This window comes from Callorhinus ursinus, unplaced genomic scaffold (genome assembly GCF_003265705.2).
Source record: "Callorhinus ursinus isolate GAN/ISIS: 27379988/994484 unplaced genomic scaffold, GSC_fseal_2.0 scaffold7, whole genome shotgun sequence".
In the NCBI taxonomy this organism is placed as follows: Eukaryota; Metazoa; Chordata; class Mammalia; order Carnivora; family Otariidae; genus Callorhinus; species Callorhinus ursinus.
The window spans coordinates 5,357,437-5,385,208 of NW_027397069.1; the positions used below are offsets into that span (position 1 = coordinate 5,357,437).

Genomic DNA, 27,772 nt, shown 5'->3' on the forward strand with positions numbered 1-27,772 from the left:
GATCCCTTTCAATATTTCTTGGAGGGCTGGTTTCGTGTTTGCAAATTCCTTTAGTTTTTGTTTGTCCTGGAAGATTTTTATCTCTCCTCCAATTTTCAATGACAGCCTAGCAGGATATAGTATTCTTGGCTGCATATTTTTCTCGTTTAGTGCTCTGAAGATATCATGCCAGTCTTTTCTGGCCTGCCAGGTCTCTGTGGATAGGTCTGTTGCCAATCTAATGTTTCTACCTTTATAGGTTATTTATCTCTTCTCCCGAGCAGCTTTCAGGATTTTCTCTTTGTCTCTGAAACTCGTAAGTTTTACTATTAGATGTCGGGGTGTTGACCTATTTTTATTGATTTTGAGAGGGGTTCTCTGTGCCTCCTGGATTTTGATGCCTGTTTCCTTCCCCACATTAGGGAAGTTCTCTGCTATTATTTGCTCCAACATACCTTCTGCCCCTCTCTCTCTTTCTTCTTCTTCTGGGATGCCAATTATTCTAATGTTGTTTCATCTTATCGTATCACTTATCTCTCGAATTCTGCCCTCGTGATCCAGTAGTTGTTTATCTCTCTTTTTCTCAGCTTCTTTATTTTCCATCATTTGGTCTTCTATATCGCTGATTCTCTCTTCTGCCTCATTTATCCTAGCAGTTAGTGCCCCCATTTTTTGACTGCACCTCATTAATAGCCTTTTTGATTTCAATATGGTTAGATTTTAGTTCTTTTATTTTTCCAGGAAGGGTTCCTCCCGAATATCGCCTCGGATTCACTTCTCCACACGTCCTACCTTCCAGAAAGTGGCCGCTTTTCTGTTCAGAGAGTTGTTGCTATTCTTCTCTTCGATCTCCTGCTGAGTTCGTAGGTGTTCAGAATGGTTTGATCCCTATTCAGCTGAATTCCTGAGACCAGACGAAATCCAGGTCTCCTACTCCTCCGCCATCTTGCTCCGTGCCAGTATCATATGATTTTACTCATATGTGGAATTTAAGATACAAAACAGATGAACTTAGGGGAAGGGAAGGAAAAATAAGATGAAAATAGAGAGGGATACAAGCCGTAAGAGACTCTTAACTCCAAGAAACAAACAGGGTCGCTGGAAGGGAGGGGGGTGGGGGAATGGGGTAACTGGGTGATGGACATTAAGGAGGGCACGTGATGGAATGAACACTGGGTGTTATATGCAACTGATGAATCACTAAATTCTACCTCTAAAACTAATAATACACTATATGTTAATTAAATTGAATTTAAATTAAAAAATGAATTTGAAGATATATAAGAGCAAATGACTGAGAAAGGGGCGCCTGGTGGCTCAGTCAGTTAAGCATCTGCCTTGGGTTCAGGTCATGATCCTGAGGTCCTGGCAGTGAGCCCTGCATCAGGCTCCCTGCTCAGCAGAGGGTCTGCTTCTCCCTCTGCCTCTCCCCCTGCTCGTGTTCCCTCTCTCTCTCAAATAAATAAATAAAATCTTTAAAAAAATGATTGAGCAAAAAAATCTTTAGAACCTTAAAAAAAAAAATCATTCCCATAGACTTTTCAGCCAGAAACTGAGAAAAATCCTACATCTACAATATGCAAGTACACCACTTATTAACAGTGGAGCCAATGTGAAAAGAAACTTTAAAGGTCTTTAGTAAACATCAACAAATGTCTTTGACTCTGGGGCAATGCTGATGCCAGGAGCACTAAGGAATTCCCAGCTTATCAACAGAAAAACACATTATTCAATGATGCTTCTCTAATGACCAAGAAACTCTGCTCCCTTTCTCTGCAGATCTGCCAGACTAAAATCTGAAGCAAGAAGATAAACAGAACCAAAGCTATTGCATTTGACTTGGCCTACATTTTTAGGTTTGTCATCTTTGGTCAGTACATTTATTTGTAGGGTAGCCTCTTCTCTGCACCCATTTACAAGTTCTTACCCCTCTGAAGCCATCACACCCCAGAGATACAAATCCCTCACGTTCTTCAAGCCCTGCTCACAGGGTACTCCTGTACGATCATCCCAGCCAGAATGAACGGTTTCTTGCCCTGTGCATGAACAGCAAATTAATCACCTCTCTGTGTACAGCATTATTTTAATCAGTCTTGGCTTCATGGGCTTCAGGGTTGGGCTACTCCCTCTGGCTTAAGAGGACTCTGCATAACAGCAGCTCCTTAAGTGTGTCTTAGCTTGGGCTGCTATAACAAAATGCCATAGACTGGGCGGCTTACACAACAGAAATTTCTTTCTCATAGTTTGGAGGCTGGGAGGTCCAAGATCAGGATCTGGCAGCTTTGTGTCTTGGGGAGGGCCCTCCTCCTGGCTCGGACATAGCTGCCTTCTCACCATATCCTCACAGAGTGGAGAAGAGAGCTCTAGTGTCTCTTCCCCTTCTAATAAATGGGCACAAACCCATCATGGGGGATCTACCCTCATGATCTATTCACCTTCCAAAGGCCCATCTCCCAATACCATCATATTGGGCGTTAGGGTTTGTTTGTTTGTTTTAAGATTTTATTTATTTATTTGAGAGAGAGAATGAGATAGAGAGAGCATGAGAGGGGGGAGGGTCAGAGGGAGAAGCAGACTCCCTGCCGAGCAGGGAGCCTGATGCGGGACTCAATCCCGGGACTCCAGGATCATGACCTGAGCCGAAGGCAGTCGCTTAACCAACTGAGCCACCCAGGCGCCCGGGCATTAGGGTTTTACCATGAATTTCGAGGGGACACAAACTTTCAATCCATAACAAAATGCTAACTAAATTGCATGAAACACATTTCCCTTATTAAATGCTCCCCTCGCTGCAAATAAGGGCTTGAGACAAAACTGTTTTTCACTTGTTCTAAAAGCTAGCAATCCACACACAAAGACCTTTCAGTCCACATCTGACTGGTTTCTATTTTTTAACCAGAGTCAGACAAACTGAATGTTATTTTATCCATGTGCTTCTGTATTTCAGTGTCCTTTGATGTCACTGACCTCATCCCTAGTAGCATATTCAGGCTTTTTTTCCTTTAGTGTGAAAAGAACAAAACAGAAGTTCACTAACTCCCTTTGTTCACAATGGATCTTACCAGATATCCCTGAAAAGTCTACTGCCCTAACGTTATTTCCATTCACGCTTTGCAGAAAACTAATCTTTCTGTAACAGATGCAAGGACTGGCATTTACAAACAATTATTCTGCACGCTGTTGTTCCAGTATATTTCATTTAAAATATTACCCAATGTTTGTTAATCCCCATGATGAGTCACCTTACATTATTTCACCTAATTTTCATAAGAACACTGTGAGATTATTTCCATTCTTCCCATGAGAAATAGGCTTCGAAGAGGTAAGATAACCTGCGCCGTGTTGCACAGCGAATCCAAGGGAGACAAGATTCTATATATCCAGTATTTTTCTAACCCTGAAGCCCATAAACATTCAACTACACCATCTGGTCTTTCCAAGTCACATGCCAAAGCACTGAAGGGGAACCGCAACATATTGAAAGATATACGCCATGTGTTAATAGATGAAGAGTTTCACAAAAATTTAATGGGTGGAATTTGGGGGGGAAAAAAACCCTGTCATCTTAAAGCTATGTATAGATTACATCTCAAAAGAAGTAGAATTTGATCCCTACTTTGGAACATGATTTTTGTTTGTTTGCTTAGTGTCATTAATTATTGCCCAAAATCCTGTAAGGAAGAAACATCATGATCACTGTTGTCAGAACACACGTAATGCTTATCTCAAAAGGTTGCAGTGGGAATTCTGTTAGCAATATCTAGGATACCTAGCATAATGTCTGGGCACACAGGATCTGCTAAACGAATAGCACCCTCAATTAAAATGTCCTATTCTTCAATGTGGTATGTATACACAATGGAATATTATGCAGCCATCAAAAGGAATGAGATCTTGCCATTTGCAACGACGTGGATGCAACTGGAGGGTGTTATGCTGAGTGAAATAAGTCAATCAGAGAAAGACATGTATCATATGACCTCACTGATATGAGGAATTCTTAATCTCAGGAAACAAACTGAGGGTTGCTGGAGTGGGGGGGGGGGGGGGGGAGGGGGTGGCTGGGTGATAGACATTGGGGAGGGTATGTGCTATGGTGAGTGCTGTGAATTGTGCAAGACTGTTGAATCACAGATCTGTACCTCTGAAACAAATAATGCAACATATGTTAAAAAAAAAAAAAAAAGAAGAAGAACATAGCAGGAGGGGAAGAATGAAAGGGAGTAAGTCGGAGGGGGAGACATACCATGAGAGACGATGGATTTTGAAAAACAAACTGAGGGTTCTAGAGGGGAGGGGGATGGGGGGATGGGTTAGCCTGGTGATGGGTATTAAAGAGGGCACGTTCTGCGTGGAGCACTGGGTGTTATGCACAAACAATGAATCATGGAACACTACATCAAAAACTAATGATGTAATGTATGGTGATTAACATAACAATACAAAAATTTTTTTTAAAATGTCCTATTCTTCAGCTTATAGACAAGGAAGGCTGTCAGGCAGGTTTCAAAGCTTTTACATCCTGACACAGATCTTAAAAGGTTGAGCGGAGTCAGTTTAAGTCTTCCTAGTTACAAAGCCTATAACCTCGGGGCATCCGGGTGGCTCAGTCGGATGAGCATCAGACTCTTGATTCCATCTCAGGTCGTGATCCCAGCGTCGTGAGATGGAGCCCCACGTCGGGCTCTGTGCTCAGCTTGGAGTCTGCTTGAGATTCTCTCTCCCCCTCTCCCTCTGCCCCTCCCTACTTAAAAGTAAAGGAATGAACTCTGAAATGCCATCCACTCTTTTAAGTCAAGATGTAGAGTCTGCTGGATGTATATCAAGCTAAGAACTCTACTTCCTTTAAAATGACACAAAAGAATGAGCAGTCTGCTCTGAAAAGACCATGCCTTCCAATACAGAAAGCTACTGCTCATTTGACTCCAGCCTCTTTTGTAATGACATACTCTCCCACATGCCCATTGCAAGGGCCAGCTCCCTGGTCTGAAAGGAATGGCTTGTGTAATCCAAATGTCAATATCCCCATTTCCTGGGGCCCCCAGTCAATTTCCGCCTCTCCTATCCCAGCCAAAGCCCACTTGATTTCCTCCTCAAAATCCCAAAATTTCTATTATCACCACCCCTGTGGTCTCAGCCTTTCTGCATGGTTGTGTGCAGCCCATCCTGTGCCAAGTGCACACTGAACATAAACCTAGTTAACCATTCATCTTTCTAGGCACCATGTGAGTTAGGGAGGTTAACCCTTCCTTCCAACTTGAATGAACAGGAAGGAAATAAAATGTGGAAGCTGAGATTGGATATATTTCTGTAAGTTCCCCACATTCATTTCCTTGAAAAGTATACAAATTCCTTACTTTAGGCCAGTGCTTTGTCCCAGGATGACAATTACCTGGTACACGGGTTCAATAGACACATTTATAAAATGCACTTCTCCAGAAGAAGGGTTTAGGAACTGAAGACAGAAAAACACCGCAGCTAATACCTACAGTCACCCAAACTTGGAAAGCACAACTGAAATAATTTAACTACACATTAAATATATTTTTAAAAGAATTTTTTTGCAAACATAATTATAATTGCCAACTTTATATTTTCCCTGCCAACTTTTCAACAATTGCAAGCATATTTTTAAATCCTTCTAATTTCCTCTTTTTTAGTGATGTTGGTGCAAACTGCCAATCCTCTATTTTAGCAAAAAGGTTGGTAATGTGGCAGGTTTGGTTTTATTTTAGGTCACAGTACAAGGACAAGCTGTTATCAACAGGCTCCATATAATTTCCTGTGCTCCTCAAACGTTTTCCAGCAACTGACCTGACATGGCTCAAAATTAGCTTGAGCAATTTGACAGGATCACAACACCTGCCCTGGAGCTCTAACTACACATTTCTCTTATGAAATTTAATGTGTTCAGGTAATGTGCTAAACTTGCACATTTTATCTATTAAAGATATAGTCACAAAAAAATAAGACAGGTTATCAAAATCACTGGGACTACCCTGAAGCAAGAGATATTATGAAAAGATATCATAAAGAATATTTTATTATAATAATGACCTTAAAGATGTATTTAGGTAGTTCTTTACATATTTTTATATATATTCTTCCCCATTTGGTTGATACAATTTAGAAAGCATTAAAAAAAACAAAAACAGGCGACACTTGAAATCTACAGAATGACCATTTTTGTGTTAAAATGAACCTAAGTAAAATGTGGAACACTGGATATGTGCTTATGTCCCTTACAGTGTTTAAACATGCATTGATTAAATAAACGAATAGTAACATAGCCAGGAGAGAATAGCAATTAGCATGAATGATTACCATTATTACTATTTTACAATATTAAACGTATATTAAATAGCTTGTGAAGTTTTATTTTATTTTTTTTAAAGACTATTTATTTATTTGACAGAAAGAGACACAGCGAGAGAGGGAACACAAACAGGGGGAGTGGGAGAGGGAGAAGCAGGCTTCCCGTGGAGCAGGGAGCCCGATGTGGGGCTCGATCCCAGGACCCTGGGATCATGACCTGAGCTGAAGGCAGAAGCTTAACGACTGAGCCACCCAGGCGCCGCGCTTATGAAGTTTTAAAGCTGCAAGGGGTCTAGACTTTAAAAATATTAAAACCCATGTTGCACTATTTACCATTCCTCTCATGCTCTCTCTCTCTCAAATAAATAAAATCTTAAAAAGAAAAGAACACACTTTGAGAAACACTGTCCTAAGTATTTCATTTCAGTGGGCTGGTAAATTGTAATTTTTTTCTCAAGTATGTTTGGGTTGGGTTTTCTATTAGTTGGACCCCAAAAAGTGTCCTACCTGATACACCGATGAGTATCTGGAAGACCCCTGCCCACTAAATAAGCCTGAATTACTCCATCTTAGAGTTTATACATTAGAAGCATATGAAGGCAACTCATGAGGCAATTATTAGAATTACATACATCTCATAATATATTTAAGGGTTTTACCTACTTTATTCTATGCTACAATGAAATTTCATAGCATCTTGTAATCAAATATCGGAGGTACACAAAAACTAATACCTAGATTTCTTTTCTGAATAACAGAAAGTTTCTGATATTTTCATGTGGAATTTTATTTTGATGAACTTAAACTGAAGCTATTTTTACATAATAAATATAATTACCAAAACAGATCTGATTTTACTTTGGATAGAGGAGAAACCTTACACGTACAAGTTGCAACTAGCATTTGTTTAACATACAACCCATAACTTAATTTCTCATTCATCTTTTGCAATCCTCATGAGAAATGGTTATCCACGTCTAAGAAGTCAAAGTGTCCTAGACACCCCAAAATAGAAATATGTATTTAAGTAACTAGAAACTTACCTGGATGTGGTAAATTTGTGTAGAAGTCATTAAATTTTCTAGTCTTCTGGGTCTTAGTGCTCATTTATTATGGGATAAACCACAATCTTTGGGAGGTGATGTATCCTTTGGCCATCACTGGACACCTTCAGATGGCTGTTTTACAAACCATTGTTCCTGCTCCGTTTGCCCTCAAAAACATTCCCTTCTCAATGTCCTATGGATGTCCCTGACAGAGCCCCTGCTACTCTCCCAGGTGGCAGATATTTGAAGTATTTAACCAGGAATGAGGAAGAAGCACCAGTGCTGAACACCAAATGAAGGCAGGAGTTCTCTGGTAAGCAGAGACTTAACCCTTTCATTTCCAAGCAGGAAGAGGCCCAGGTGTCTCTGAGGGAATGTGGGGAGGGAGGTTGCAGGACTTGGAATATTTGGAAACCAGTAGGACCACAACAGTTTACATTTACCGAATAAGCCTTGCCCCTACCTCCCCAGCTCCACCCTCAATTCCTGCCAATTCCATCAAATCAATCTACTGAGCAACCTCCTACCTTTTGCTTTTTCTTTCTGTGGTCACCACCATAACTCAGAATATTTTTAGTTTTCACCATTGGCTATTAAAATAGCTTTCTCATTGTTCTGTCCACTTAAAGACTTTTGTCTTTTCATTTATTGTAAGATCAATGTCCCTGATATTTCCATCTGGAAAAGCCAATCTCTGCTCACCATTATCTGCCAAGGGCTGTCCACTGTCATTTTTTTGGTACTGAAAGGCTCCCTATGAGCTGCTCCCAATTATCTCTGCAGACTTCTCCCTGATAACTCCTCTGAAAGCACCCATTGACCTAAGCGAGCAAGACCAGTGTCCATGACGTTCACCTTCAGATTTTGCTTATTTCCTCCCTCTGGCTGGAATGCCAATCCTCCCATATCCACTAGTTAATATCTTCCTTATTTTCAAAACAGCTCAGACTCCTCATAGGCATGCCACTTTGTACCTCTTTAATACTGCATTATACTATATTTCAAACCTACCCCTCCATTTCCTAAGAAAAGACTCGTATCTTTTCATCTGTATAGCCCCTACAGCTACCAGTGCAGAGTCTAATTCATAGTAATTGCTTAAAAAATACCTGGTAATTGAAGATAAAAATGACATAATAATTATACACATACAACACCAATATGTACATCTTCTGTTTTATATCTTTACATATAAATTCTTGGATCTTTATATATGAGAAAGCAGTCCACTTTCAGAGCTTCAATTTTTTTTTTAAGATTTTATTTATTTATTTGTTTGAGGGGGTGAGGAGCAGAAGGAGAAGAAGAGAGAGAATGTCAAGCAGACTCTACACTGAGTGTGGAGCCCAATGTGAGACTTGATCTCATGACCTTGAGATCATGGCCTGAACTGAAATCAAGAGTCAGAAGTTTAACCAACTGAGCCACCCAGGCACCCCCAGAGTTTCAACACTTAAAGATAGTGACTAATTTATACAGATACACTTTCTAATAATTACACACATATTTTTGTCAAAGATATTTATACTCATCTGGACTTCCAATAAAACTAAGTATTTTGAATTTCAAAATCAAAGTTTATGAAAAATTAATCCCTAAAGGATCTATAGTCCTCATTAGACAGGAAATACATTCTCTATTAAGTTAATGATCTACCTAACGGTGTTGTCAGTTTACAATGGTTGACTGACCAATCAATGGCTGTGGGACAGCTCCCAGGATCTAAAACTGTTTACATTCTCTTTTCTTCTTCAATAAATGAATTCTATTGTAGTTTAAAATCTGAAAAACAGAAATCTCAATAATATCAAATATGCTGACTGATTCCACTGCTCTTCTGAAGTTCTCAGAAGATAAATTCCAAAAACAGCTTATTCAAGTAACCAAACACATCATTCTACATAAAACATTCTTTTAAAGTAGAAAATGTATGAAAATTAAAGCGAGTAATTTAGCAAAAAGTAGGTAAGTGGCTTACTAGGTGTGATATGAAAACAGACAACTATTAACCTGCCTCATGACATAGATCAATATTCTGGTTTTCATAAAACCACTGTGTTTTATAGCATTTGGAGCATGCATTTATGCAAAGACCTGCTGAAAGACGTCATAAAATGACAGATTGGGTATATTTAAATACAGTGGAAAGAAACACTTCCCCTTTGACTCACAGGACATTAAGTCTATATTTAGGGAATTCATTTTTATGAGATTTTCTTATGAATTCCCTCACTAGAGATTAGCTTCTGGATATATTTTTGCTCTTCTCTTTTTAATTTTCTTACCCCTTCAGAAAAATCAATATAAGTTACTGTATAATTAATATGGTTACATTTAAAACTGAAACATTTACCTCCAAATTAAATTTAAATATCAGATATTTATAATCACATCAATCAACGAATTTCACTGAGGAGCCATGACACTGGAATAACTATGTCAAATCTTGTGGCTGATAGAATAATTGCTGTCAACAGCTGAATCCCCTTCCGCCCTGACACCTTGCGGAGTCCAGGAGAAGGCAGGGCACAGATACGGGGCTTGACCATGTCACTCCTCTTGCCCAACAGTGCGTGGACATAATGTGCAGGTGACCCAAGGCCTTAAGGAACACTGAGTATTTCCTAATCCTCTAGCGGTTCTGTGACCCACCACGACAAAAGCATACCCCGCCAGCATAAGAATAACATGGAGCTCAGCCCACACCCTGGAATCCAGCCTTGCCCAGCTGAGTCATAGCTGAACTACACACCCAAGAGGGAGGAAAAAAAGATGGGTTTTGGTGTTTTCTGGTAAGCCACTGAATTTTGGGGTACTTTGTAATTCAGTATTCTTGCAGCAATAACAATGAAGTCCTAAGAGACAATATTAGAGAAAATGCACTGCTGCCCTTGAGGAGTGCATAATATAATTGCAGTGATATGGGAGGGGCCTGATAATAAGACCAAGAACAACAGTAAGAATAGCTGCTGATGAGCGATTACAATGAGCCTGGGCTTTTCCTGAGTCTTTACTCTCATAATAATACTTGGAGAGGAGTAAAGAGAGGCATGGGGAAGTTAATTATTACCCTTCTCCTTCAATACCCTCGCTGTTCTGCCTCTCACAGTTTTGCATGTGGAAAAAGCACTTGGTTATTGCGGATTAATACTGCACATACTCATCAGAAATCGCAGAAAAGGAATGTAAATATTCTTGGGCATCTGTTACCTGGTGGCACTGTGCTAAATGGTGTAAGTCAATACAAGAGTGATTGATGGCACAGCTTTTGTGTCGGACAAATATGATCTTAAACATTCCATTTAATCTTTCTCAAGCTCAGCTCTTTGTCTTTAGAATGGCAAGACGACCCACCCAGTAGGTTTACTGTGAGAATTTAACACAAGAGGCATATAGCAAATCCTAAATAAATAGTAACTGTGTTACCATTACCTTCTCTCGATTCCATAATAACACTATGAGATCATTACAATCAAACAGACATTTTTTAAAGTGTGTCCCATATAATGTTGCCCTTTTAGAAAGGAATTATTTTCCAAACCACCATTATTTCCTCCAAATAACCCCATACACATCATTCACCAGTGGTTACTCCAACTCATGCTCGGTTCTCTCATTAGTTTGACTAGTTCTGTTCCACATAGAGGGCAGCAGAGACTGTCGTGGTTTTTGATTTGACTATTATGGTTTTGATATGGCTTTTGATATTTATTTTGGGGGTATACTTCAAGACGTGCACAACAATTCTTTTATTATATTTTCACAGGCTATGTGCCGACAGTTGGGAATTTAACAAACGCCAAGTCTACTTTATAGAATGTTCATGCCTATATTACAACAGCATGCAGGTATTGTAGGCATTGGGCACTCATTAAATAATAATTTATGAGAGTGAGAGTTCTTAAAATTCTCAGAAAGTAAAGCTTTCAAAGCAAGTGGAAGGTCATAGGACGACTCTCTGTAGTGGCCAACTGTCTGAAATGAAAATCTTTCCACCCCTTTCCTGAAACAGAGGACACTGGATTCAGCACCTGCTGCTTTCTGATGGCTCCAATCTCCCAGCTACCAATGCCCTGTCATCTGTTTGGAGATGTTTAATAAATGCTCGTTGAACTTAACTGAAGCTCAGAGAAGCCAAGTGACTTATGCGAGGTCACACAATAAGTAACAACAGTGGAGAAAAAACAATTTGTTTTGCTTTTTAATTCTAATTCCCAGGCACTTTCCAGAGCAGTGTGCATCTGCATTTCCATCCTATGCAAACCCGCTCACTTAGCTTTCCCAAAGGAAAGATGACTAACTTCAATAGAGACTATATTATTAACAGATCAGTGCATTGCCACTCTTAAGTCTTTTTTTTTTTTTTTGCCACTCTTAAGTCTTAAAATTCTACATCTAGCATATTAGTGGGTATTAGTAGGGATGAAATACAGAAGTAGAATTTCAAGAATCCTAGGCAGATTGATGAGTGACATACCCACCTCCGAAGAGTAAAGTACACCCTTGTGATGATCCAGTCAGAACTGTTCACTTTTCTATAGACACTTGTCTTCCCTCTGCACTTCTGCTAATTCCCATTGGTTTGTTCTCAAAAATGCTATACATATATTAAAAATTGCATGTTATTTGAAAGTCTGGATTTCATATTATGAATAATTTTAGAAGAGCAAAAGATAATCTCAAATGTGATTTATTCTTTTTTTTAAAAGACTGACTTATTTATTTGAGAAAGAGTGAGCACGGGGCAGGGCGGAGGAGCAGATGGAGAGGGACAATCCCAAGCAGACTCCCCACCAAGCGCAGAGCCCCAAGTGGGGCTCGATCCCACGACCCCAAGATCATGCCTCGAGCCGAAATCAAGAGTCGGACACTCAAGGGACTGAGACACCCAGGTGCCCCAAAATGTCATTTACTCTTAATAGCCAAAATACCACTAGTAAATGTCCATGAAAGTAACAAATACATATTCAACTCTCCTATCTACATTTTCTTTCATTTTTATAGACCAGGAAAATCAAAGGTTATAGACAAGTTTCTCCCCTTGCTGACTCTGGAGAATGTTTATTTTGATAAGAGTTGGTGCTAAATGCAATCGCTCTAAGAACATCAGTTACAGCTGAGAGAAATGCTTTGTTGGTATGACAGTTAGTCCCAGTGCTTTCTGCTACCCGGACTTCTTTTGATATTAAATGAATAAAGTGTTCTTCTGCCCAGTACTGGAGCTTTTAGGTGCATTATCTCTGGCGTAAGGCAGAAATGAGAATGAAAATATGCTCTTCCAAGAAAAAAACCAACAGAAGATATATTTTTACATATAAAAATGAGGTCCTTCAAAATTATGTTATTTCAGGACTCCAAGTTCATGAAAATATTCTCCCTAAATGTGTGGTTTCAGGACAACTTTAATATGCTTAAGGAGAAGCCTCCTACTGATTTGGGGGGCAAATTTTTCTCAGGGTTCCTTAATACGATAGCTGGAGAATAACAATTTTGACTACCTCTTAGAAGTTATATAAGAATTGAATGAATTCATATGTACAAAGATATCTTCCAGCAAAGCATACTCAAGTAGAAATAGATATTTTCCCATTATTCTTGTGTATTACTAACACAGCATTAACTTTAAGCTCAAATCCATCCAAGCAGGCAATTGAAGTCTATCCAGGACACAGCTAGAATCAAATATTTTCCTTCTTAAAACAAATGAATTATTTCATGTCAAGATGACTCTTGGAGCTTATATAACTAATGATGTTGACCAAGAAAGCAAAAAGAAAAAAGAAAAAAAAAATCTGTAACTTGTCTTTCGTATTTTGGAGAGGAAAAGGCGTAAGTGGCCAAGTCATTTTGTTTAGAAAAATAACTAGTTTTGTCTAACTATTTTGCACAGCAGAAAATGATAGCTTTGAAAGAGCAGTAATGGCCAATAAGGAAATGCATTTACCATGTTTTGATTTTCTGATTTTGGCTCCTTACTCTCTCCCATTGACTAAATCATGATTTACAGTTAAGGCCTTACCTAAGAGAAGTTTCAAAGCAATATCAAAACTCATTGACCTCTTTTAAAAAAAAAAAATGTTTTTTGGCCTGCCTTTCCCCAGGAAGTATCCAGATAAAACAGTAAAACAGAAAACTAGAGTGGGTAACTATTTACTTGGAATAATTTGATGCTTGAACTAGTGACTATATACAATTAGGATGATAGGCTCTTAGCAGAGAAACTTGTCTTACAGCGTAAGTTAGGACTGAGATGACACAAGGTCAAGCCAGTGAGCAACCTTATAAAGATCTTATTTTTCTTTTCCCTTTATAAAGCCATCATTCTTCTACTCAGCCTTAAGTAAGACGATTTAGAATAGACAGAAGAATGAGTTCTATTACAAAATATAGTTTCTTATTTGCCAGGAAATGCAATCCTTGAAAAGACAAAGCACTCTTTTCCAGAGAAAATGAGATTTGCAACCTCTTTGCAGCTCTCTATCTTTATCAATTTAAGAGTTAATGGAAAATAGTTTGAGAATTTACCCATGCGGGGGTAAATCCCGCAGGTATTCTCAATCTCTGCTGTACCATAGTTCTCCTCCTCTACAGATGTGACTCTTGACCTTGACTACCACACCAGGCTTGGGATCTAAATTTCCCTAAGGACAAAGGTTTCAGATCTCCCAGTTCTACCAGATTTGAAGTTTCCCTTTGCCAAAATTAGCAATGTATGAAGACACTTTTATTAACAGTTCTGTTGGCTGACGACTCCCTCACGCGTACCTGGGGACCCAGCTCGCTCTTCTTAGTGGAAATGTCTGTATGCCCATGCAGGAACAAGGGAGATACAGAGCTGTGTGCACATACATGTACAAAGGTCCGTGCACGATTTTAAATTGGAGTTTGAAAATACTGCTTAAAGCCCTCCTATATCAAAAAATAAAACAACAATAGCAAAAACTGGAAGCAATCAGGACATTCACTAATGGGCAAATCGTTTAATAAAGCAATATATCCCTACTACAGGACATCATATACCTATTAAAATTCTTAATCGTATATATATTATTAAGCTAGAATGAGAGCTGTGATAAATTCTTAAGGGGACAAAAAGCAAGAGAGGGAAAGAAACAGACCTGGGAGAGTGTGCGTTCACATGTTTACAACACACGTGTGTACATAACCACAGGAAAACAGGCAAGTATGCACCCTACGCTTAAATCCTGATTAACTCCGGAGGTTATGCAGAAGACCAGACTAAGAAGGACTCACAGCACACACATATTTAACTCACCTGAACTCAACTATATGTGCTTAGGCATTGAAGGTAAATACTTGGCAATAAAGGAAGGTGGAATAATGATTTAAATAGTGTAGAGATGCTGTCATTCCATTCAGTGAGTGGAAGCCCCAAGTGGGGCTTATGAAGGAAGAGGGACTGTGAAAGAGATGGGACTTCCATGGGCCGATGTTCTTGCTGTGCGTCTCCTAGTGAGCTGAGGGCCCCCAAAAGAATGATCCAGCTACGACTCCTCTCAGATCCAGCCAAAAACCAAAAATGGAATAAACACAGAAACAGCCATGGGATAAACACTCATTTACTAGTACTTACCGCGCTAGACCCAGGGATGGAGTAATGAACTTGAACACACAGCCTTGCTCAGAGATTTGTCAGGGTAACGTTTAAACTTCAAATGTCTGATGTGGAGCTGATGTAGAATCTCTTCTCTGCATAAAATGCAAACTCACTGTGCTTTTATCTATGCGTTTATGTATTGTTTGAGTTTTTGTAGTGGACATGTGTGATGGTTTAATAAATTTTAAATACAGATAAATAAATGGATAATTTAAAAAATATTTAAATACACAAACCATGTGTGTTCTCTCCGGTAATTGAATTTCTGGTAACCAGATTTTGAAAAAATTACATCTTCTCATAGAAATAATGCCCCCATAAAAATAGCTAGGCAAAAGAGCATTATATGCTGAATATATAAACAGGTACAGGGACTACACATCCATCACTGGCCATTCAATTACTAGTAAATACACTTAAAGCAAAGACATAGTTCTTTTTGCCTTAGCATAATCCCCTTAGAGATTCTAGGTTAGTAATGGTAATAACTCCCATTGAGAGTAACAGTTATATCAGCTATTTTATTAGACACGTCATGCGTATTTTCTCACTTAAATTTTTCAGTAGCTTTCCCCAGAGTGTTCATTATATCCCATTTTAGAGATGAACAAACTGAGTCTTACAGAATTTACCAAAACTGCTGGAGTCCACATAGCAGGTAAAGCAGTGTGGAACCCCGCCCTACTGGTGTCATGAGCTCAAGCTCTCAACCCCTATACAAATGCTACTCTTGCCCAATTTTAATAGACTTGAACTTTTTTTAATAAAACCGTTGTTTCAGACAGGGTTACATTTAGCTGCCAGAAAACCCCCAAATGACAGGGCCTTAGACAAAAGTTTATTATTTTTATATGCAAAAGCAGTCCAAAGGCAGGCAGTCCAGGACTGGGGTGGCAGCTCCACAGCCTCTCCAAAAGCCAGGATTCCTGCCATCCTCATAGGTGGCCACCATTTTCTTCTCTGGATCCAAAGGGGCTTCTGGAACTAGGTACATTCTAGGCAGGAAGAAGGGCAGATGAGCAAAACAAATACCGTCCTGCGAGTCAGCTCCCTTTGAGTTCACCTACACCTCTGCTTACAACTCTTGACCCAGAATTTCATCCATGTCCACACATAGCTCTAAGAAGGAGGAGTGGTTGAAAAAAACTGGGAGTTTTAAGAACCGGAATGATTACTCTTCAATCTTAAGTTGTTTACATATCTGTGATTAAACTACCCCATCTCCAGTGTCTCCAGAACATTCAGTAATGTTTACTGAATACTCAAAAACTCTGCAAAGGTGAGTTATTTTGATTTTGTTATGCATTGTGTTGCTTTTCCCACTTTTGTAAGTTGAAGAAGTGGGTTCTGGGATCAACCCACTTGAGATCAATGCTTTGGAGGAGATGAAGGAACAGCCCAGTGGAGGTAAGAATCAGCAGCAGCAAAGCACTGAGTGTAAACTCTGCAAATGTGCAGAAATCTTAGGGTTACCAGTAAAGAAAATGACTAAAACTTCCAGATTCAAATACTATTTACACACTACTTAGCGCATGGCTCTAGAACCATAAATCAGAGTGAAGATTTCAGGGACAAGAACACAAAAGTCAAGTTCCTGAGACAAAGACAGAAACTAGGGTCAGAATCTTAGACATCTAGCAAGCTGGAATATGACCCAGTGATTCTCAGGCTTGAGATGGCCAGGGCTGAAAGCTCACCAGCCTTGACACTATGGAGCAGGCATGTTGTCTGAAGGGAGATAGTTCCAAAAATTCACTGATAGTCAAAGGAGGAAAGATGAACATAGGCTTAAACCCAGAGGAAGATATAATGTGGAAAGAAAATAATTTCTTTGGTAGTTAATATCTTAGGACCTAGGGTAGAAGAGGGGCCTCTGACATAAGTAAGCATATAACTCCAATGACTAACTAATCACTCATGTGTTTTAGCATAATTATTATCCCCATTGATAATATTATTACCCCCATTTCATAAATAAGGAAAAAGGAGCAGCAAACATCTGAGTAACTTGCCCAGAGAGCTCCAGAGTTGGCAAGTGATAATGTCAGGCATTAAACGTAGGCAACTGCTGGGCTATCAGTCACTCTTCATGATCTGGACCAGAAGCTTGGAGTTCCTTATCAGCACTGGTGTGGGAAAGACTGGAGGCAGGGAAATTAGATCATGAAGATGAGCTCTGGAAAGAAGAAAAAGACTCAGTACTTGCATCCTAGATGAAATGTAAGAACAGCCAGGTACTAATGGGGGTTGGAACTGCTCTCTCTTGCCATTCATACACCGTAGCATTCTTCTTGCACTTCACAGAAGGATGGGTATGGTAGGAAGACTAAGGGCCCCCAGAGATGTCCACATCCTTGTTCCTGGAACCCGTAAATAGCTTACATGGCAAAAGGGACCTTGCCAATGTGATTAACATTACAGATCTTAAAATGGAAAGATTATTCTGGATTGTCTGGTTGGATCCAATCTTTTTTTTAATTTTATTTTATTATGTTATGTTAATCACCATACATTACATCATTAGTTTTTGACGTAGTGTTCCATGATTCATTGTTTGCGTATAACACCCAGTGCTCCATTCAATACGTGCCCTCTTTAATACCCATCATCAGGCTAGCCCATCCCCCCACCCCCTCCCCTCTAGAACCCTCAGTTTGTTTCTCAGAGTCCATAGTCTCTCATGGTTCGTCTCCCCTTCCGATTTCCCCTTCATTTTTCCCTTCCTATCTTCTTCTTTTTTTTTTTTTAATATATAATGTATTATTTGTTTCAGAGGTACAGGTCTGTGATTCATCAGTCTTACACAATTCACAGCGCTCACCATAGCACATACCCTCCCCAATGTCTATCACCCAGCCACCCCACCCCCCCACCACTCCAGAAACCCTCAGTTTGTTTCCTGAGATTAAGAATTCCTCATATCAGTGAGATCATATGATACATGTCTTTCTCTGACTGACTGATTTCACTTAGCATAATACCCTCTAGTTCCATCCACGTCGTTGCAAATGGCAAGATTTCAGGGTTTTTTGACGGCTGCATAATATTCCATTGTGTATATATACCACATCTTCTTTATGGTTGGACCCAATCTAATCACATGACTCCTTCAAAGGTCAGATTTCCCAACCTACGTCTGAGGCCCAGAAAGCTAAGCAGCTTTTTGGGGTTATGATACTAAGAGACATGGGATGTCAGTTTTAGCATCATGTCTCAAAATACATGGAAAACTTCCAAGAACCCTATGAAAGAGGTTTTTACTTTGCAAATTTAAAATTTGTAACAAATAAGTTTGCTCCCAGATGTTCCCTTCTCTTTCTGGGGAAATTCTACTTGAAAAATAACCACTGAACCTCTCACATTGACACTATCTGATCTAAACACCCTAATGTTATAAATACACTCTTCTAGGTTATCAAGGTGTGGGGGTGACCAAGTCCAAGGACAAGGTATCTCAGTCTCTACAGTAGAACAGCAGAGTATTGGGTCCAAATAAAGCAGTACAGCTGAGAGAAAGTACAGATGAAAATCTTTAATTTTTATGTGTCACTTGAGGTAAGACAGGGTGCATTTATCCAAAATGGATGAGCTTAAGAGAGTAGAATTCACACACACACACACACACACACACACAAGAGGCCTGCATGAAGGGGGTGAGCTGATGGTAGGGAACTCCTGAGTGTGTTCTCCAAAACTATGGACATGTTAAGACCATGATGAAAACACATGAATGGAAGCGATGTGGAAACTGGAGTGAGTCTGTTCAACACAATCGTTTACTGGACGGGGTGTTAAAGAACAGACAGTGCTCTTACATGTGTGCTGCCCCACGCAGGGGTGCAGGGGGGATGTAAAGAAGAAGCAAAATGGGTAGTACCAAGGGGGGCTGGACCGAGTTAAAGGAGGGGGCAAGTAGAGTAGAACATGGTTTGAAGGACGGCGGAGAAGGTTGTAAATGGAAAATAACTAAGAAAGGAAAAACCGAAGAGTGATTCCGCAAAATAGGCTTGGAGGGAATTACTCAACTATTCAAGAAAAACACCACTATGAGGAAAAGCAGATCAGTCCTAAGACAGACTATAAAGAGCCAGAAAGTCCAGTTCTCATGAATAATCACATGCAATTCTCATACTATTTATTTAGCAGTGTAAAAGTCAGAAATATCTGCAAGAAAAAAATTGTTAATATATATTAGGGGTGTTTCCATGTATTTTAATTATTTTTATATTGTGTATGTTTATGTACATAAATCAATGTTTATAAGAATGTTTTACACACAGTCTGAATAAATGTATGAATGCATAATTACATGGATATTAAATGTATTTATACATAAACATAAAAATTACTCTGAATAATACAATGCAGGATGCAAGGTTCTTTATATCCATAAAGATGTTACAAAAAAAAAGAATCTAAGTTTCAGAGGAATCAGATGACTGGCTCAAGGTTAAGGATACAAGCAATTGAACCCAAGTTAACAGTTCAGACGTGATCCATCTAGTCCTAGATCCACAGCCAGTCAAGTCCAGACTCATTCTGCTACTGATAATTCTTCATTTTATAGCAATTTCAGATTAAAAATAAGCATTTTTTTCTTCCTTAGTAAAGAGTCTTAGCCACTGATTAGGAGTTATCTGGTTCTTTCTCCTGACTCTTACACTATCAGTTCTCTCATACGCCCAATCACTGATTGACCATCTTACTCATCCTTGGGTTCTAAAGCATGTTGATTGTACCTTCAACAGTCTTTAAAATTCATCATTGTTCTATCTTACTCTCTCCCACGGGCTAGAATTGAAATAGTCTCTAAACTGAGCTCTTCCCCATCAAGTGTCTACCCCAACCTCCCCTGCCCTCCAGCACCCTACCCTGTAACTTTTCATGAGTCAGAGTACTAATCAAAGCTCCCATGTTCAAACCACTTCATGGCTCTGATAAGCACAAACTTCACATTCAAGTTCAGAGCTCTCAACAACGTGTGCAACTGTAACTCAAAATATCTAGAACTACTTTCCCCACAGCCCTAAGATCCAGCCAAGCCAAACCTAGAATACTTCACTGGTCCCCAAACACACTCACCACATGCCTTTCTGCCTCTAAACCACTGCTTGGATTTTTCTTCCCTCAGAATTCCAACAGTCCACGTTTTGGAACTAAAAACCTCCCTATGCATAAAGATTTATGTCAAAGGCTACCTCTTTCTCAAGAACTTTAGCCACAATATTTAATTCCTGCCTCAATGAAACTCTCATAGAAATTTGTAGAAATGATATTCTGCATTGCATTATAGGTATTTGGTATTTTCATCCCCCTACTCAATGGGAAGTTGTTATATTGTCTCATCTTTATATCCCTTCAACAGCAGAGGATCTAGTAAATATACAGCACCTCATAAGTATTTGCTAAGTTCAATTTAATTAGCTCTTCCTAGTCACTAAAACTGAAACTCTTTTAAGTGATATATTTCAAAAGTGATTAGAAAAGATCTTAAAAGAACACAATATTTTATTTAAGTATAATCATACCCATTCAGGGGGTTACTCAGGGATGCCTTGCAATATTAGCTGAAAGTCTGTTCTTCTGTAACCAAACACTGTACTCTTCTCAAAGAAATATTCCACCCAAATTAGTTTACTTCTCATTTGACCACCCCACACACAGGAATAATCTCTGGGCCAGACCTTTACACTATAGAAGTCCAAGGAAATTCATGTGCCATGAACAAGGACACACTGGATTATACATTAGTTATGCATTAATATAAATGTAATCACTTTCGACCAGGCTCAAACTAAAACAAGTATCTTTCTTATGATTCACAGTATAAGAATCCCAGTGGATTCTTATCCCAACTTTAAAAGGGCATGGTGTATCTAATAGAGCTGCTCTGAGGCTGGGCCAAAAGAGCTATCCTTGCTCAACCTTTTGAGCTTTGGATCAATAACAGGCCCAGGCTACATTAAGAAAATTGCTCTCACTGCATCAAATGTCCAACAACTACAAAGCTAAGCTATCTATTATCTATCTATCCATCCATCCGTCCATCCATCCATCCATCCATCCTAGCTCACCTTTGTGCATCTACAATGTTATATGTCTATACACATATTTATATGTATTGAGCACTTTGTGCAAAACACTATTCTAAGAGTTTTACGTGTCAGAGCTCACAACCATCCTGTAAGGTAGGTATTGTTGTTATTCCCATTTTATAGATGAAGATATCGAGGCTCAGAAAGTTTCAGTAATCACCCAAGTTCACACAGCTGTTACGTGGTGGGGCTGGGATTTGACTCCTGGAAATTTTCCCCCAGAGCCCAGAGTATTAACCACTCTATGATACACTATCAGAGCAGGATTTTATTTTCCTCCAAGGGGTATGGAGGTCCCTGAAGGCTACTAGAATACACCACAGAGGTAAAGGCCCAGGTGCACATAAAAACATAGAAGACAACTTGCTATGTTTCTGTCTTATTAGCTACAACGTAGGAACTTTTTCTTGAAGGCAGAATTGAGAAGCTACGTTTGAAGCGCAGAACAAGTAGGCAAGTTGGTGCTGTAGCCCCACCACCGTGCTGTGTGTAAAGATCTCACTGGCCTGGCAAATGTTCTCAGAGCATTTGCAGGGGCAGATCCCGCACCAGGCCCGGTGGAGCAGGCCTTGATGGGCATCAGTCACAAAGAGGAGAATGGAAAACGAACACAGTTATTTCATTCAGCCTTGAAATAAAGAGAAGCATCTTGTCATCCATGGGAATGTGTACATATGCAAACAAAACCATGCATGATTCAGTCCCGCATTTGTATCAGGGCGGAAAGAATGCAGTGACTAAGATGTTAAGAGTAAACAACAAATCACTTTCCATGAGGGACCAACAAGAGCACTATAGGCAGAGCTTTACAGAAAGGACCCAGATAAGCTTCTTCAATGGGGAAGTTTTATCTGATGGCACCCATAACTGTTTCACCAGCTGAAGACTGCATCCTACCTCTTACTTTTCCAATGAAAGAACAACTCAAAAATGCCCTGAAAAAATGTGTTCGGAACTCATGATATTGAAGAGACCTTGCTGGAGGCAGTACAAGCCAGAGAAGCCAGGTAACAGTCAAATTTGGAATGAAATATTAGACAATACTTAGCTTTCATTCCAAAGGGCTGCCCTTAATAATACTGCAGCCTGTGGGATGGACAACATTAAAATAACGAGCCGTGGTGTTCAGTATTTTTAAAGGGTTGAGCCCCAGCCTTCCCAGGGTAAACCAACCACAGAGAAGCACCTGTGCCCCTCCAAATTACTGACACGATTACTTTCCACTGCTAAGCAGTGTTCATATTAAATACTCTCACTATGCATTTCTGGGCCCAGGGGCCAAGAAAAAAACCATTCTGCTATAAACTCATTCTTCACCTCTGTTAGTGTTGGACTCTTATTCTTAACGACATCCTGGGTAAAATAAGTTGTGAATTTTTTTTCCCCCTACAAATCTGCCAAACCCTGGTTGGAATGAATCGTGTTGTCCTTTTACTAACGGAGTGCCTGTATCATTCACAGTGACCCAACCGAGGGTCTGGCCCTAGTAAATGGCACGTTCCTGTGAAACTGGTATAGGCGAGGGCTGTTCTCTACCAAGAAATATCATGACCCATTCCAATATCACAACCTCAATCACTCCCTAAAAATGTACCAGAGAAATGAATTTATTTTTACTGCACCCTTACAAAATACCAAGTTTCACTGCAGCTGAAAATTTCAAGCAGCTAAACCAATACAAAAGCAATCGCTTCTAAGTAAGTATGGATCTGCTTATTTTTTTCCTTGTTATCGTTTTCTGATACACACTTCTATCAGTGAACTATATCCTAGGAATAAGAAGGCAAATCAAAGACACAACCTGCTCCCCCACCCTGGAATTTGGGAAAATAATATTCTCCTGCTTTTCCTTGGTAAAAAGAAAATCCAGGCTTATGTTCTGCAAATATGACTAACATTCGTGATTGGGGTAGAGGAGCCCACCAGATTGACTTCCTTTGTGAGGAAGTTGGGAGGTTTAGTCTGTAATAAGGAGAGTTATAATTAAGCGAGTGAATCTTACCAATATTATTTCCACTTCAGTTTGGACCCTAGGGCGGACTAAAGTATTGCAACACGTGATTCCAGAGTGGAGGAGCATTAGGAAGCCCTGCGCGAAGGTAGTCACTTCCCAGAGGTCCGTCCGAGGCTCTCCCCGGGAAGTGGCAGAAACGCCCGCCGGCGGTGCGCCCCGGACGCCCAGACGCCCGCAGTGCGCCGGCTGCCCCCTACCTGCGCAGGTGCTCCCGTCGTAGGTCTCGCACACCCACTCGTGGCACTCACACAGGGGCCCGAAGTACACGCCGGGCTCGTTCACGTGACAAATGCAGACCCCGCAGTCGCACCGGCCGCGGCCGTGGCACAGAGCGCCCCCTGGGGGTTGCCCTGGCGCCCGGCACCTGCGCTCCGACTCCGCCCGGGACAGCCTGCACGCGGCACCAGTCGCACTCCTGCAAGGGCGGCAAACCACAGCAGGGCCACGGTCAAGAGCGGCCACTGCCCCATTTAAGGAGTCCCCGTTTCCCGCCCAGTGCACCCCTGTGTGGCGACGTTCAACTTCACAGGAATAAAGTTTGAGGTTCCACGTTCCTCTGAGGGCCACCCATGGTCCACCACAAGAGAAATGACCATGAGCCAAAATGTCCGAGGGGTGACCTACACACCTAGGAATAGGACTGCCTTCCGAGTGGACAGAGGTGATCCAGCCCTGCCTCTTGGTGGCTTGCCACTGAATCTTATATGCACATTTAGATTAAATGCAAATGAATGCAAAGTATGACACTTGGCTGACTTTTCAATACTCTTTAAAAAGTTCCATTGCTAGCTGATGGCCAGGGGCAGCCGTTTTATGAAAAAGAAGAGGTGAATATGTAGGAAGAACTATACATCTTAGGATAGTCTAGGGCATTTTTTTAAAAAAGTTGCATTGAGCAGTGCTTATAAACTCTACTTTTAAAAAGTTTAGCTATCATTATGTGGCCCACAGTCTCTTTCGTGAAATGCAATACAACAATGGAATACAGACCCTGTGAAATAATTCTGCCTTATAGGGTATGAGCACACCCCAGGTACACAAAGGATTACCTTAGTCTCATGGCAGAAGTTTCTCCTGGTCGGTATTAAAATAGGAGGAAGTTAAATAGTTATATTTATTCACGGTATTTTCCCGAAGGAAAAGTAAAAGGACAGACATGAAGCAACACGCAGTGCAGATAGACGGAAAGGAATAGGAACAGGTTGAAAACAGTTTATCCCGGGTCCAACTTTCTAACTGCGCTTGGCTTGGGGCAGCCGTCCTACACACTTGAGCCCTGCCACGCAAAGCAGGGCAGGTTCCTCTCAAAGAATAACAAACCAGACTTACCTCAGAGATGGCGAGAAGCTCTGAGGAACAGCTGAGAGCCCCGCGAAGAGAAGGGAGGACGCCAGCAGCAAGAAGTTCCTGAAGGCGGCGGGACGCATGCTGAGCTCCGGCGCTGTGCGGGAGCGCTGCGCTCCTGGCTGGGTGGGGCTCCCGGGGGGGGGGGGGGGGGGGCGGGGGGCTGCGGCAGGGAGAGGTGCCACCCGCAGGCCGCCTGCAGACGGACACACGGACACCAGGGCGTGCAGGTCGGGCCTCTACCCGGGGCCGCGAGTGCCTTGATGAGTTGCCTGCAAAGATTTGGGCAGCGGCACCGCTCTGGGCGGGGTGCTGGTACCAAACCCCTCAAGTGCAGAGTCTAGGCAGGGAAGTAATTAGAAACAGTTGTACAAGCAGATGGTTTATTTTGACATTAAAAAAAAAAAAAGGTCCTGTTCACAGATTTGGGAAAATCGTCTCTTTCTTCAAGTGCAGGCCCCAGAAATATTTGACAAGGGAATATTTGGGCTGGTTGATATTAAAGAGACAGATAAAGTAGTCCCCTAGATGTGAAGGGGCAGGAGGCGGCTGGTGACAATGTGGGTGTGAGCACTTGGGTGGGGAATTACTTTCACCAGAGGCTTTGTAAGAAGGTGTACTGCTTGGGGTATGGGTGGTTGGGGGCGGCAAGCACAATGGACAGATACAACTTTCTCTTGTACTTTTTATTCTCTTTTAACTGATAGATCTTTCACTTCTTAAGTCTTTAAAAAAGTATGTCATGCTCCTGGCTGTTTGGGCCAGGAGTTTATCACATCACATTTTTTCTTCTTGTCTTGGATGGTGCAAACTGTAGTTGTCCCAGATTCACCCCATTCTCCCCCATGAAGAGAGTATGAAGAAACAAAATAAAATGTCTGATTATGGTGTTGACTGCACTGAAAAATCATGAGTGTCACTGATTAAGCACCTACTCTGTGCCAGGCACTCAGTGTATTTTATCTCTAATTTTAACAATAACCACACATTCGTTTACTCATTTGGCAAACACAGGTTTCGCATCTATCGGGTGCCAGGCTGTGTACCAGATGGAGAGAACACAACTAGAGAATTCAAGAGACATGATCCCTGCTCTTGGAAGCCAGGGGGCTAGTGGACATTCATCAAAAACACAAAAGAAAAGGACAAAGTGCAAAGAAAGAGGAATAAAGTTACTTCCAGCTTAGCAGGAGGTGCCTGATCTACTCAAGATGGTGGCATTTGAGCTAAAGGATGAGGGATGAAGAGGAGTAATTTGGGTGCATATGGGGAAGGGGTAGAAGAGTAGGGAAACATTCTTATTCCCATGAGAAAGCTCAGGAAACCAAGGGCGAAGAATGACCTCCTGCTCAAAGTGACTGCCTTGCTCAGATTCATGTAGGAAGTTAGAGTGGGGGGTGGGTTCAGCTGAAGGCTTGGGACCCTCAAAGCCCCATACACTGTCTCCTACACTGTGTGGTCACCGGGGGAGTGTCGTGGAGTGTTGCATTAAAGGGTAGAAAATGTTCTTTCTTTGCTCTAAGCGCTTTAGATGCCAAGTTCCTCACCAACTAGAACCATCCAAGCTGCAGGTCTGTGGTTTTCACATCCAGATAAGCTGTAAAAGGACGGGATTTCTTCCTGTTACTTACACAAACAGACATAAGACTACCCGCAGCATTTGCCTCCTGAGGCAAGAAGACAAAGAAGTTCCTCGGAACAGAACCCACCCTTTTCTCTTGCTTCCACAATCTCCATCTGTACAAGGGAGGCATGGCCCACACGCTAGCCCGCACAACTAAGCCTCCTCCAAGTGGTTGACACTTTGTCAACCCTTAAACCCAGGGGTTTCTGTGCTGTTGAGGGGATCTGCCATCGGGAGGACAGACCAGGAAAGTGTGTGCACTGGCCAGAAAGTGATCTAGACAGGGAATTCTGGAGTTCCGGATAACTCGGTGTGTGGTTGGGAGGGAGTGACATAGGCTCTGGGTTGGCAAGTTCCCCTGGTCACATCCTGTGGGGAGGGGGCGTGTCTGGAGGAGAGACAGAAATTGTTAGAAATGCAAGTTCTCAGGCCCAACTCCAGACCTACTGAATCACAGGGTGACTTTAACAATATCCTAAGAAATCCATTTGCACCTCATAATTTGAGAAGCCTTGCAAAGCACAGGGCCCCAGCCTGGGGCCATGGATGCCTAGATCTAAGGGTAGTACTTACACTCACTCCTGGTTCAACTTCCAGCATGATATTCCTTCCTAGCCACGTGGAACCCTATGAGGACATAGGAACAGGCTCTCCTGCCAACATTAAAAACCTTGGTGACTCAGAGAATATGGGAATAGTAGAAGGGAAGCATCAATTCCAAAACCTGACTAGGAATTTGCAGGGAAAACATGGGACTTGTAACAAATGAGTCATGTCTTACTTACTTTTTGCGTATTTTTGGAGGGGGGAAAAAGAATCGCTGTGAAATAGGGACCTGGTGTTTGAACATTTCTTCCATGAATTAGACACTTTTTTTTTTTTTACCCTATGGTATTTTCACACAGTGTGGTGTGCAACGAGGAATATCATCATTACTGAGTGTGCAGCTGTGAAGTAAAGATCGGATGTACTAGGTGACAGAAAGCATTTACGTGTTCAGATCATTATATTACTTTGCTGTGACTCAGAAATAATACCCGCGGTAAGTTGAAATAGTTATATCGTGGCTGCCTTGGTGACTCAGTAGAAAGTCTTGGACCCACAGAAACTCTGTCAAAATAAAACGAATAGCTTAAAATTTTTTCCTTTTAGCAAACTTTTATTTTCTATTTTCTGCCAAAGTACTAAATGCCTTGGAAGTGCCTACTTTTCCTCTCTCCTGGAGTGCAGAAACCCCAAGAACGTGCATCCTAATGAGGGTGGGCACAGAGTCCAATATCTGCCTGGAAGGTCCTGAGTTACTGACCGACCTTTCAGACCTCGGGTCGGCCCTAGGGAAAAGGCAGTGGTTTGGATGCACAGTGGAGGGTGCCTGAGTTGGATGCTGGGCGGAAGGACTTCCAGCATCTGAAATCAAGTTCAAAAGGATTGAAAGCATTCTAGTCTTTAAACATAGTCCTTGAGTCCTCAGGTCACAAAAATCATAGAATCTCAGGGCTCAAGGGATTTTTTTAAAGGTCGTATGGTCCAAGATTAATTTTTTTGACGATGTACAACACACCTGATGAATGATTAGGTAGACCCAGAAGAAAACAAAAATTAAGGGGAACACATCTCTCTCTGAGAGCAGTTCTGGCATTCTCACCCCTTGACTTCAAATCTACTCCTGGAGGTCATTTAAAATAATATCCTGGCCATGAGACTCACTTAAAATATTTTAAGATATAATGTGTGTGT

General features: G+C 41.1%; 1 protein-coding gene across 1 annotated transcript in view; it reads right to left on the reverse strand.

Annotated features, from left to right (window-relative positions):
- ITGBL1 (integrin subunit beta like 1) overlaps positions 1–24,557 on the reverse strand; it is a 205,320-nt gene extending 180,763 nt beyond the window's left edge. Inside the window, exons 1-2 of the mRNA XM_025874718.2 lie at positions 24,397–24,557; positions 23,265–23,482 (exon numbers count right to left, since the gene is read on the reverse strand). Of these exons, the coding sequence (XP_025730503.1) occupies positions 23,265–23,482; positions 24,397–24,494 (316 nt within the window). The 5' untranslated portion in view covers positions 24,495–24,557. The remainder of the gene's footprint in view (positions 1–23,264; positions 23,483–24,396) is intronic.
- Between the last annotated feature and the right edge of the window lie 3,215 nt (positions 24,558–27,772).